Source organism: Lycorma delicatula, chromosome 5, assembly GCF_047948215.1.
Source record: "Lycorma delicatula isolate Av1 chromosome 5, ASM4794821v1, whole genome shotgun sequence".
Taxonomy (NCBI): Eukaryota; Metazoa; Arthropoda; class Insecta; order Hemiptera; family Fulgoridae; genus Lycorma; species Lycorma delicatula.
The window spans coordinates 169841302-169854947 of record NC_134459.1 but is presented as its reverse complement, the minus strand read 5'-3'; the positions used below and the strand labels follow the sequence as shown (position 1 = coordinate 169854947).

The 13646-nt window shown below is 29.9% G+C and overlaps 1 protein-coding gene across 2 annotated transcripts in view; it reads left to right on the top strand.

Annotated features, from left to right (window-relative positions):
* The window catches only part of LOC142324586 (dynein axonemal heavy chain 10-like), a 50225-nt gene that overhangs the window by 18592 nt on the left and 17987 nt on the right, over positions 1 to 13646 (top strand). For both annotated transcript variants that reach the window (XM_075365432.1, XM_075365431.1), the window contains 4 exons: positions 3781 to 3969; positions 8942 to 9136; positions 11212 to 11389; positions 12657 to 12854. In XM_075365432.1, coding sequence (XP_075221547.1) covers positions 3781 to 3969; positions 8942 to 8974 — 222 coding nt within the window. In that variant the 3' untranslated portion in view covers positions 8975 to 9136; positions 11212 to 11389; positions 12657 to 12854. The remainder of the gene's footprint in view (positions 1 to 3780; positions 3970 to 8941; positions 9137 to 11211; positions 11390 to 12656; positions 12855 to 13646) is intronic.

The window sequence follows — 13646 nt, the reverse complement described above, 5'->3', positions numbered from 1 at the left end:
CTTTCATGTCCTGATGAAACCTCTCACCCATCTCTTTACTAATGCACCCACATTTTCAGGAAAATAGTCCACATGTGAATTTAGAATATGAACTTTCAAGGTCACGGAACAGCCTTGATTTTTTTTACTTCTCCGCATGTTCTCAACTATTGGTTTGAAGTTCTTTAATCCTTCTTATTGCCCAAAAATTTGGTTAATACATCTTTAATGGCTCCCCAGGCTTCTTTTCCTGCAACTTCCATTTGTTTCTCAAAATTACAATCATTGAGAAGTTTTCTAATATCAGGAGTAGTAAAGACACCCTCTTCTAGTTTGGCGGTTGATAAGACTGGAAATTTGTCACAGATGCATTTCATACATTGACCTTCTTTTAGTAAGGTTTTGATAAATTGCTTCATCAAGCCGAACTTGATATGCAGAAGTGGAAGGAGAACCTTATTCAAATTTATGAGAACTTTTCAGAGCACATTTGGTTCCAGGTTCTAATGAAGCTCTTTTTGGCCAAACTTTCCTTATCTAATGATTTTCTCTGTCTGTGCTATCCCATTCACACAAAAAACAAGGAAATTTTGTGTATCCTCCTTGCTGTCCTTGGAGCATAATTTTATTTTGAGATCGCTGCACGCAATCCATGTATGATTGTTGTATTTAATTTTATCGAGAACAAATTCCAAATTATTGTTCCTTCTTTTAAATGGACAGATTATTCAACAGGTATTGATGGATACGTATTCACATTGTGAAGAAGGACAGGCAACTTTAAGGCTTCTTTTTGATGAACCTATGAACAGTCTGCAATCAATTCTTTCGTACGGAATATTAAATGGAGTCAAGTTAACATACATCAGTGCAGAAGGCTATTTCCACTTCTGAAAAATATGAAAGAAAATCATTTTCTCTGTATCTGAACCAGGAAAATGAGGTGCCAGCTGCTAGCAGGTTCTTCTCTTTAAGCCTCAAACCAAGAAATTCTGAATTTTCTTTGGTCAAATGTAGGTCTCAAACCAAATTGTTTAGTTCAGACTGTGAATAAAGCTCTAGTGCACAGATGGGTTTGTGCTCCTCAATATTATCTTTATTTAAATCACTTGTGGAATTGTCTGTTTCAGATAATTTTTTTGGTGGAATTAGCACTGGTACATCTGGATCATGAGGAACCAGGTGTAAAGTGAATGGATAGATGATTTTTTTAAATTTAAATTGAAACTGTGAACGCCAGTCGAGCAAAAGTAATAATCATTGGGGTGTGATTTCATGGTTCTTGCCACACCATTGTAACTCCAAATTTTAACACTTCTTGTTCACTCTTTGAGTACCACCTAACTCCTTCAACACATCTGCAGCAAATGTAGTGGGGTGCTCAAGTTTTGTCTTGATCTCCTATTTTCACTCTGAAATATGTGAGGTACTACACTTGTCGAACAAAACTTGTTATATTTCTTTTTTGCCTTTCCACCATTAACTCACCACAAATGTAACAAAAAGAGTCTGTAGAATTTTTGCAGCCTCTTGAAGTCATTTTGAAAATGGAAGTTTGGTTTATGGCCTGAAAATGTATTTTCCACCAACAAAAACACGTTTGATCACAGAGGATGGGAAAAAACTTGATTTACCCACACTGATAGTAGTTGCATGGTAAATGAGTAGTGTGGATAGCTGCCAATAAACATGTTACATCCTGTTAAGTCTTGTCATAACCTCTTGGCCAAGCTTTCTTACAGTCTCATCATTTTCAACCCCCCCCCCCTACTCGCCAATGCTACACTCACCTCTTCAGACCACTCAACTGCTTAGCTATAACAATGCATAGTATAAGCCAAAAAAGTGAATATATTAATTTATTATTAAATAAAAAAGCATTTTATGTCTATTTTATATCACATTTTCACAATTTTTCAACTTTTTACAAATTTTGAAATTTGCGATTCATGAAAAATCCTGATGTGATGGAAGGAAACAAATAAAGGTTATTTTCAGATTTAGTGCTAAAAAATGCATAAGAATCAATTATCAAAAATTAAAAAACATTCCCCAACCCAAATTTATGCAGGCTTGTGTATCTTTGATTTCAGAATTGTTGTAATTGTTGCATAAAATAAATTAAAAAATTAACAAATTTTTGTGAAAAGTTTGAGGATAAGTTGCAATGGCTCCAACTTTGTTGTAACATTATTTGATTAAAGTATTTTAATTTTATAAATTAAATTTATAACGTTTTTTTTTTAAATTATGATATATTTTTTTCAAAAAATTTTTCTAGTGTAACCAAAGGCTTCTTAAAACATAATGAATCATTAATAAGAATAATATTAAAAAAAAGAATAGTTATATATTTTAAAGAAATATTACATTTACAGATTTAGAATACTAACATTCAAATTTAATGTGTTCGGCAGAACTGATTCAGTAATTGCAAATTCAAAAGAAAAACTGATTTTTATGTGAAAATCTAAATTTGTTCATGATTATCACAAGAAATTTTATAAAGATTTGATAAATATTATTAATTTGGCTAATTTTAAAATATTGGAAAAAACTGAAGATGTTCACAAAATCATTGCTTCAAAAAGACCATGCAGACTCAGTAATTTGTTTCATTTTTGTTAATATGAATTAATCTGTTTAATCATCTTTAAATATAAGAATTGAGAAAAAGATAATGAAGTATAAATGTAACTCACTTGTAAGTACAGTTGATCCAGTTTAATTATTAAAAGTGCCAATAATTTTTTTTAATTTTGGCAATGTTTTATCAGTGTCGTTTTCTGAAAATTACTTTTTAACATCTTACTTCTACACCTGGGCTGGAGTCAAATTAATCAAAAGAAAAAATTAATAGTTATGTGTGTTACTTGAAATTTTAATAATGTTTTGAGGAGAAGAGAATATAAACTGTTTTAAAGACTGGGATGTTATTTATGATCTGATTTTTGCAGAACTGAGCCAAGACCAATTCTGCCATGTCTGGGTATCAGATCTCTACTATATTAAACATTTATTTTAATTAATAAATTTTGCAATATGAATGAAGAAACTGAAATGATGTAAAAAATTATAAAAGCTTTTGTAATAATTCTTGTAATTTGTAATAAGCTAATCATGAAATAAGAAATAAAAAAAAAAAAAATTAAAGTATTATGTATTTAAAGTATATTATGAGTAATGTACATAATGTTTAATACAGGATTACCACTCTCAATGTAGTCAGGGATTTGAACCAGATTTTTCATAAAGTTTTTATTTTATATATGACTTGTTCCAATTTTTTTCTTTATATATCTAACTGATTGATGTTTTCTTATTCTTCTTGTTTTTTCTTTTTGAGAGGTGTCACTGTACATTTTCTAATTGTGCTTTCCATGTAAAAAAAAAATAGTTTTCCCTACTTTTATGTCTTTTTTTCAATTTATCTAGTTAAATTCATAAATGTATTACATAGTTCACTAAGTGTGGTATTTTATTACTTGTGCATATTGCAAATAGAATTTTCTGGTTATTTTTCTGATTATTTACTCCATTAAAATAATTTAAAAAAAATATTTTCTGGGTAATCAAGCATAAATTAAGGATTTCTTTGGAACTAATTTAGAGGTGTAAATTCTTTGGTATAGTGCTTTGCTTTGTGTCTTTTTGTTTAATTTATTTAGAGTCATCACTTGTTTATGAAGTTACAATAATCTTAAGTTACGACATTGTAATAAAACAGTCTTATTATGTGTAAAATTGTAAAACAAAAATGAAATATTAGCTAATATTTTAACTTAAAAAAAATAATTACAGGCTATTACAAAAGAGCTGCCTGCAACTCCATCAAAATTTCATTATATATTTAATTTACGTGATTTATCTCGCATAACTGCTGGACTTGTACAGTCAAAAGCTGCATTTTATACTAGCGATAGACAGTTTTTAAGATTATGGAGAAATGAAATTACTCGTGTGCTGTTTGATCGTCTCATTAGTGATGAGGTATGTATAACTACTTCCTTAATTAGTTTTTGCATTTATTAAAAATAATTATTTTATTGAAATTAGTTTTTTTATTTCTCTGTACTGTTATATTTTTAATTCTCCAAATGTAAACCACCTAGTACAAGATTGAGATAGGACAGTTCTTAGTTTAATTTTATCATGATAGTACTTTTGCGGGATCGGGCATCCTCAGTCATGATTTAATTTATTTTATTAAATTGTACATTAAAATAAAAATATAAAGAATTAACTATATATTGTAACACTAAAATAAAACCATTTTTATAAGATTGTCTCCCTCAAATACTGTCTGATGGATTATCAAATTGAAATTCTGATTGTATTTACAAGTGCTGTTTTTTAAGTAAGGTTTTTTTTTAATACAAATAAAACTAGTAAAGATATTGTCAAAAACTTTTTTTTTTATTTCAATCTGTACACTTATGCTACTTTTCTACATAGTTAACCTTTTTATTTAAACATTTATCATAGTATTTTACTAAATTATTTATACCCACATCATAGAAATCAGTCGCCTGTGAAGATAAACAGTCTTCAACCATTGTTTTCACTTCTTTATCAGTGTCAAACTGCTGAGCACCGAGAAACTCCTTCAGGTACCAGAACAGGTAGTAATCGCTCAGCACAAGGTCTAAGCTGTATGGTGGGTGGTCCATTTACTCCCATTCAAAAGATCTGATTAACTGTAAGATTTTAAGCAGGAGATTGAAGTGTACATTGTTATGCAGCAACAAAACTCCAGATAACACTAGACCATGTCGCTTATTCTGTTTGGCATGCTGAAGCTTCGTCTAGGTCTCACAGTATTGCAGCTGAGTTTATTGTTGTCCCTTTGGGTATAAAATCGACTAACAGGACTCCATGTCTATCCCAAAACACAGTTACCATAATCTTGCACGTTAACATTGTCTGTTTGACTTTTGAACGGAGACATTGTATGTCACCTTTCCATTAACTGCCGCTTTGATGCTGAAGTAATGTGAGAAACCCATGTCTCATCCCGTGAAACAATGTAGTCCAAAAGTTCATCTCCTTCCTCACTATATCAGGTCAAAAATGTTAAAGCACTAGCCATTCTACTTTTCTGAAAAGCAGCCTGAGAACCCATCGCGAGCACAGTTTTTTGAACTGCAAGATTTCAGAAACAGTTTTGTATAGCACTAACCTTGAAACTTGTGGGAATATCAGTGATAAAGTGGAAATCATGAATCATGGTCTTCATGAATATTTGCATTAACTTCACCCACCAAATCGTCTGTAATTATAGAAGGCCAGCCCAATTGTGTTTCATCATGGACACTGTCCCCCACCTGTCCCTGAACAGTCTTATCCATTTACACAATTTGCTGTCACTCATTGAATTAGGCCCGATATTGAATCTACTAATTCAATTAACACTGAAACAAGAAAACTGGGAATTCAAACATTTGAAATACTTTCAAAATAATTGTGATTAATTATCTTGAGTATTAGTATTTTATCAGTGTCAAACTGCTGAGCACCGAGAAACTCCTTCAGGTACCAGAACAGGTAGTAATTTCTTAGATATCTTTAATGAATCAAAAGTTAATGGGCATTTGTTTATGGCACACATGCTCAAAAGTATATACTGCTGCAGCATTGCTCACCTACATAGTGAGTGGCTTTTTATTTATTAAATACTGCTGAAACTAGGCAGTAAGATTAGTAAGTAAGACTAATCTAGTCTAGTAAGACTATCTGAAGCATGATTTTATCTAGGAGGGTATATTAATTAACAAAATAACATGACTCTAGTCAAAAACTGATCCCCATAAATTACATGAACCATCTTTACACAAAACAAAAATTGGAATCTGGGTTAGTGTGAATAGAATGAACATTGTTGTTCCAATATTTTTTGAAAATAAGTTTATAGTGCTGTTTTAACAAGCTTCATTAGCACTTAACTGAATTGAAAATTAATCACGGTTGGTTCCAACAAGATGGCACCACAGTGCATACAGCTAACAGGTCAATGAATGAAATGTTTGGTGAATGAATAATTTTGAGGGGTTTGTAGCTTAAATAATTTCCTGATCTGACTCCCCCAGATTACTTTCTATGGGGGGCAGTGAAGCAATCAGTGCATTGCAACAGACCATGTACGATTGAAAAACCAAGAACTGCATACATATAACATATTCCATTACATCAGCTGGTTAAAATGTTTGAAAATAAATTGAAACGTGCAGTGTTTTACTGATGTTGGAGGAGGTCATTTTCAATACCTTTTATAACTGTTCCAGTTATCACTTCTTTAGCCTTGAATTTTCAATTTTATAACTTAATATAAATAATCTTAGTATTTAGATATTACTATTAATATTTTTAATATAAAAAAGCAAAAAAGAATTGCATCTGATTATAGATTGTTTGAAAGCAATGTTTAAAACACAATGTAAGCCAAAAAGTCAGAGGCAAAACCTAAGCTTATGTAAATAATAAATAAATAAAATTTAAATTTTAAAGGCATTAAAAAAATGTTTGAATACATGTTATTTGTACACATTAAATAAATGTGGTTTGTTTAATTAATCATATTTAAAAGTTCATTAATTGTAGTGTTGTTATTTTTTCCATAAAGGAAACTTTTTAATTCATTTGTAAATAAATTGATCAGAAGATTGAAAGTTTTTTGATTTATTAAAACTGACAAAAACATAAGAACCTTTTTTGTAGGTTAAAATACTATCCTATACAATGAGAAAAAAGTTATTGTTGCCTGATTTGCCGGAAGTGTATATTTAGGAATGACTATTTACTTTTTCTTTCTTTTCTTTTGTTGCAAAAGTAGCACATTTAAAATATGCAAAAACCTAAAAATGCTAGAGTATTTAATTTGCTAAGTGTTGGTTGATGTATTTTATATTTTTGGTTATCATACAGTAATCTGGTAGCAAATATTTGAATTTCAAAAACTCAATCTGAATTTTTGAAGGAACCCAGAATGTACAGAGAGAAATCAATTCTGTTGTATGTTGAAATTCTGCAGTTATGTGTATTTAATGTAGATTTAATGAAAGGTAATTGTATATATCAGCTATAGTAATGTTATAACTCCCAGTCTACCTCTGTAACTATACATACCTCTGGAGGTACACAGAGGACCAATTGTTATTATCTAATGTTAGTAGAATGAAATTTCTGTTGATGTTTCATGTAGAGACAAAACAATCCAATTTATAAACAAAAAGATGTTTGTTTTTTTCAGCAACTGTAACGGCTTTAATTTAAGTTATGACTTATCTGCAAACTAAGTCAATGAGAATGAGGTTGAATACAGAATAAGTTATTGCTGAAAATTTTATATTTCCTTGTATCAAATATGGTGTTAATATATGTTCAGTGAAGACTGTGTCTGAAAAACTAACAAGTGGTGGCATCTTGGCCTTTCATCTGGAGGTCTCGGGTTCAAATCCCGGTCACGCATGGCATTTTCACAAGCTAAAAAAATTGTCATTCATCTCATCTTCTGAAGCAGTACCTAATGGTATTCCTGGAAGTTAAAAAAAAAATACATTTTTGAATTTGAAAAAAAATTAATGTTTTATTATATTATTAATTTATTGATTTACCCGGTGATACCCTGTTAATAAAGAAAGCAAATGTACAAAAAGTCTTGTTTTCTAAATAAATTTAAATATGTTTGCAGAAAGTATTTTTGGAGTTATTATGTTGCTCCCTCATTAGTGGTGTTGTTTATGGTGGCCCATCTTGAATCAGTCAGGGAAATCTTTGAACATTTGAATGAAATATATTCTTATTCTATTCTTGCTCTTGTCATTTACTCATTAATTTGCTATTCTATGTCAGATTTAATTTTTGTTGGCACAAGTTGGGTTTATAGCATTTATGTAAGCATAAAATGTACTTTTTTCCAGTTTATGTTAGATGTTTGAAAAGAACTGATTCTGATATATGTAGTTCGTGGTTTTTCTTTATATCTGTTGCTATATGAGTAAATACATCTACTCTGTCAAATTTAGTATTTTGTATAGTCACTGAATATTAAAATTATAAACATGGGTTATTTAGTTTGTTTTTATGTATTATAGATGTAGAATATTGTTAAAAATAGGTCAAATGATTTTTTATTTATTTTTAATGAAATGTAAATCAAGGTAAATTTGTTGATGGATATGATTATTTGTGGCATTGTCTTGGTGTTCTTTTGTTAAGGAATGTATATTGTTTGGGTTTTTATTGTAAAAATATTTGTAATTTTGAAGTGCTACAAAAATTTATTTATTTATGTATACCAAGTTACAGAGTAACAGCACAGTGACATGTTGCCAACAGTACTCTACAGAGATGCCAAAGCATCTGTGCGCAGTCTGGCATGTATTTGTAAATGTACTGGTAAATGTGTAGTCTTGAACAGACTCAGGCCAACCTCTCCTGAAATGTGTGATTAAATGAAACCCAACCACAGTCCACAATCATTGTATCCACAGTCTAGCATTCAAATCCATATAAAAGCAACTGCCTTAACAAGACAATTTTGTTAAGAGTATGCTTTTTGTGTTCTATTGTTTACCTTACATTTCTTGTTTAAGTGTGTCAGTGTACAAGTAAGTCAATGTCGTAGAATGGAAGTGTACTTTATGCACTGATTTATTTTGATAAGTTGTTTTATTTTAAACGGTAATGTTTCATTTTATTTTATTTTATTTTAATCTGATGTTTTTAAATGTCGTGTGTGATGACTTTGTTCATATGTCTAGTGTCATGTTTAGGAGGTTATGGTCTATTATAAGTCTAAGACGTGTGTTTTTTTTTTGCTGTAGATTTTTGAGTTGAGCTTTTTGTGTGCGTGTTGCAGGATACACATTTCATGTATTTTTTGTATTATTAATTAAATATTTTTTATTTAGAGTGAAATTGAAGGCTCACGTTTTCTGAATTTATTATTATGTTTTGTTTGCAGCCATTCATTAGCTGCATCTCATTTAATAAGTGAAATTAATGAAGAATTTAAGACATCATTGAATGTGAATGCAGCATTCCAGCATCCAACTATAATGGATTTATCACATCTACTTAATGGAAATAACTCTGACACTACTTTTAATTTAAATGATGAATTTAAGTTACATTCTACATTTCTTCCGAATTACAATGAGTATGTAAAACCTTATGTTTTGTCATATGAAATATATTAACACTTACAATATGTTTTTATTTAGTCTTTGGTGTCTTGTCATTGTTTTAGTGAGGTTTCACTTACAATTATATGAGGAAATTTTGAGAAAACTTGTTATCCGAGTTCATCATCCAAGTGATGTTTTCCTATTGCTCTATGTACTTCAAAGATTTTAATCGCTTTTATACATGTTACATGACACAAGCATGTGGTTGTAAATGACATGTTATCTACTACTGTGAATTTGACATGACTGTTCTTTAGATATTAACATCCCACAGGGATAATACGGGAAACCCCAGAATAATGTGGTTTTGTGTTGGCTTTTTCATTGAGCTAAACACATTGGAACAACATATTCTGATTTGTTACATATTGGCATGCCAAGCGTACCAAAATATTGGAGATGTTCAGTTCTACATGTAACACCTTCACTCTGTTCATCACAAGAACTGGCTATACAGTGAGTATCATTACTTTCAGGGAATTTAAATCTTCTGGCGTCTCTTATATTTTAGTTGCTTTATTTTCACTAGAGCCATAAGAAAGACTGGAACAAGTAGTATTAAATAACAAATTAATTTACCTCTTCTGGTGGGTAAAAAAGAATTATGTAATCACCTTTATTTAGTAGGGAACTAAACCTTCAGCTGATCCTTATTTTAGGTGACTGTATGTAGTCTTTGATGCAGCAGTTATAAACCATTCTACAGAAACTACTGTAAAGTCAGCTGTTTATTGATATAAATCATGTTCCTTTTCAAAACAATTATAAAATTACTGCAATTATTTTTTTAAAATGAAATAAAATATTTTTTTATTGATCATCATCCGATACTAATAATTTGACTCAGGTGAGCTCTTGTTGGATTCAACAACTCTATGTTCAGACATCTTTAGATCTCCATATTGTTTATCTAGGAGGTCTAAGATTTTCCTTAGCAAAAATATTTGGGGTACTAAAGGTGACCTTTATGGTGAAAACATCATTCTTCTTCCTATTTAGGTAAACATACCACTAACATCAAATTTTGTAAACACCTATTCCAGACATATCTTTGTTTTAACTGACATGCAAGTCACTTTTCTCCATATGAATTGGTATAGTTTGAAAGGTGCCCACAGGACCTCCTGGGACTCAATCACTCCACTAGATATTTTTCAGGGACCACTGCTATGTTGACAATCATAATAATTTTCTTTCTTAAATTTCAGGTCTAGCTTTCTCAATATCCATTGATATATCCTTCTGAGCCTTTCATTTGCCCAAGAAGAGTATTACCACTGTAAAGTGCTGGATGTGGTTAATGATGCTTTTTATCTGGTTTCACTTTACCAGTAACAACTTGTGGTTTCCAAAAAAGATTTTTTTATCTATACTCTTTATAAAACCATATTCAGTATTATTACACGGTGTACTCCTCAGTTTACTCTGTGTCATCCTGTAAAGGTCCAATTTACAGGATTGTAAAGGTCATTGTTGTGTTGACAGACAAATCCTACTGTCCAAACCCTACCAGATTCATTAAAGGAAATAATTAAAATTATTAATTTTATTAAGACCAATTCAGCAAACTTCAAATTATTCAAATCTTATTATTCAAATTATTCAAATAAATATTAATTATAAAATGTAAAATCTATGTAACTAACCTAAAAGCAACCTTTTTGAGGGATATATGGGGATAATGATTAGAAGGAATGCTCATAAATGAAAAATCTAATCAATGGGTATATAAAGAAAAAACAATGGAAACCATGCTACAGATTTGTATCTTTTTTTTTAAAGATTTATATCTTTTATTCATATATAGATATAATATATTGATTGTATATGTAATATATTGAGTGATGTTTATCATACCTGTTCTGAAACAGCATATGACATTTCTGGGATAACTGAAAACCATCACATGCTTTATATGCATCCTTGGCATATGCAATACATACAGATATATTTACCTGTTTATATTGCTCTTATATCTGTTCATATCTCTAATATAGTTTGTATTGTTAAATTTTTTAATTTTTAATTCTGATTTTTTGTTGAAAAGATATTAGAAGAATATAATCAGCGTTACCAAAAAATGTCTTTGGTTTTGTTTGATGATGCATTAGAACATTTGACTAGAATACATAGAACTCTGCGAATTGATCGTGGCCATGTGCTAATTATAGGTTCTGGTGGAAGTGGCAAGTTAAGTCTTACAAGATTAGCTGCATTCACTGCAGGTATTTAAATAATATTTATTTCATATTTTGTAATACAGTCATTGCATTTAAAAAAAATTAAATCATAAAAAAGAGATCATGGGCAGTATAAAATTTGTTTTTCCTTATGGTTATTAAAGAATGAAAGGTGAATAATACTAACATAACCACTATTACACTATTTTTGTTGATAAAAGGATCCATAAATGGGTTTTATAGAAAAAATCCTTTTAGTACAGTTGGTGGCATATGTATAAAACTCTGCATTGAACGCAGACAGACTAAGGTCTTCAGAATTAAACTCTGCCCAGAGAGTTAACACAGTGAATGTGTATGTCAATGGGAGTAAAATGGAATATCCCAGTACTGTATCATATGGTATTGCAAAATGATCAACATTTAAGAGTATGTTAAAAAATTCTTCTAAATCTGTCACATCAGGCGATCTAATTTATTTTTATTTATTCTATTGTGTCATTGATTTGGTCTATGTAAGAACACATTTTTTCTCATTATTGTTTTCTTTTTTGTGTTACGATCGATCAAACTTGATCGATCAATCTGATTTTTAATTGCATTTAATGGTTTAAGAGAACTTCAATTCTGTTTAAGAAAACAAAATATTTTGTTTCTTTGTTGCAATATTTTGTTTTATAATCCCTTAACCCTTAACTTGTAGTAAATAAAAAATAAATGAAAGCAGTTGTTTAAAAATTTTAAATAAAATGTACAAAAGTAAAAAATGAAATTGTTTTGTAGTACATACTACTACAAGCAAAGAGAGAAAAAAGTTTCTTTTCCCTATTTATCAGACGATGATAATAATTTTGCCTTTTATTTGTTTACCTTTAAAAAAAATCAGACCTATATGAGGAGAACGTATTAAGGATAAGAGAAAGGATTAGGTAGTGAGAAAGATGGTAATTTAATTTCTTGATCAGAACCCATAAACTTCATTGTTCTCAGATAAAGGAATTTTTATCACTAGTACCTGGTATACTTCAGATGTTTTTCATGATCACAGCCTTAAGAAATATTGACTGTCTTTACTCTTATACTGAGTAGAGGCAGTATTTACTGTGATTGCCTACTCGATAGGAGAATTTGATTTTATAATGGTTATTATCACATTTTATATAAAAATATTAATTACAATACACATCTACAATAACTCAATGATTTATACTAATGTAATTTTTAACTTCTTAAAAAAATAGGAAATTATTTTTACTAACTAATTATAACTATGTTTGATTAAATACATTATAATTTTATTTCACTTTAAAAGGAGAAAAAAATAAAAGAGAACCTGAGGCCTAGTGTAATTCAACATGTTGTTCATGTTCATAAAACCACTGTGAAATATACTGCAGATTTTCTAACAAAGTTTAGAAGAAAGAATTATGTCACTCCTAAACATTACTTGGATTTCATCAATGTTTATAAGCTTCTCCTTGAAGAAAAGAATAACTTTATAGTTGCACAGGTTAGATCAGCTTTTTTTTCTTTTTTAATTGTTTTTTATTAAAATACATATAATTTAAACAATAACATACAATAATTTTAGTTTGTTAGTATTCTGTTTTGTGATTTTTATATGAATTATTGTATTTTAGAAAGTAATGTATTAAGTGAAATATAATATGAGGCCTGACTTCACCTCATTGACATTTTGGTCACTAATTTTTGTTTTTTATAATCCTTCCCGATGAAAAAGGTTATGTGCCTCTAAATCAGCTCATGGGGAGCTGGGGAATCAATTAACATTTCAAAGGTTTGTAGAATGGATCAAGAATTGTGAAAAGGGGATGAAGGAAAGTAAAATTTTACCTACAGAAGGATTATTTCAGAAGAATGTGTTCCATATATACTCCTATAGTGCTTCGGTTGTCAGTACATACATGCGTGCTGAGCTGCTTCATGTATTGGCTTTCTACAGAAGCATTTTTTGCTTACACAAACATACAAAGTTTGCTTTGTTTGTTTTAAATGTAAAGACAATTGAAGAACCATTGAAATTACAAAGTTATCTATTTTTCATTGCAAATATAAAAAGTTATGCTCATCCAAGATGCTGAAAGTGCTCTTCAAGGAGCACCTAAACTTAACAATGCCTTGACTTTTCTGATGATGATATAGAAATGAAAGTAATGATTATTAAAGTATGTTATTACTGGAGATGAGACACAGATGTCACACATTATTCTGAAATCAGTACAGCAGTTCAAATTCAAGCAAGCAGTCTTAATCTAGAAAATCATTCAGAATGATTTCTTTG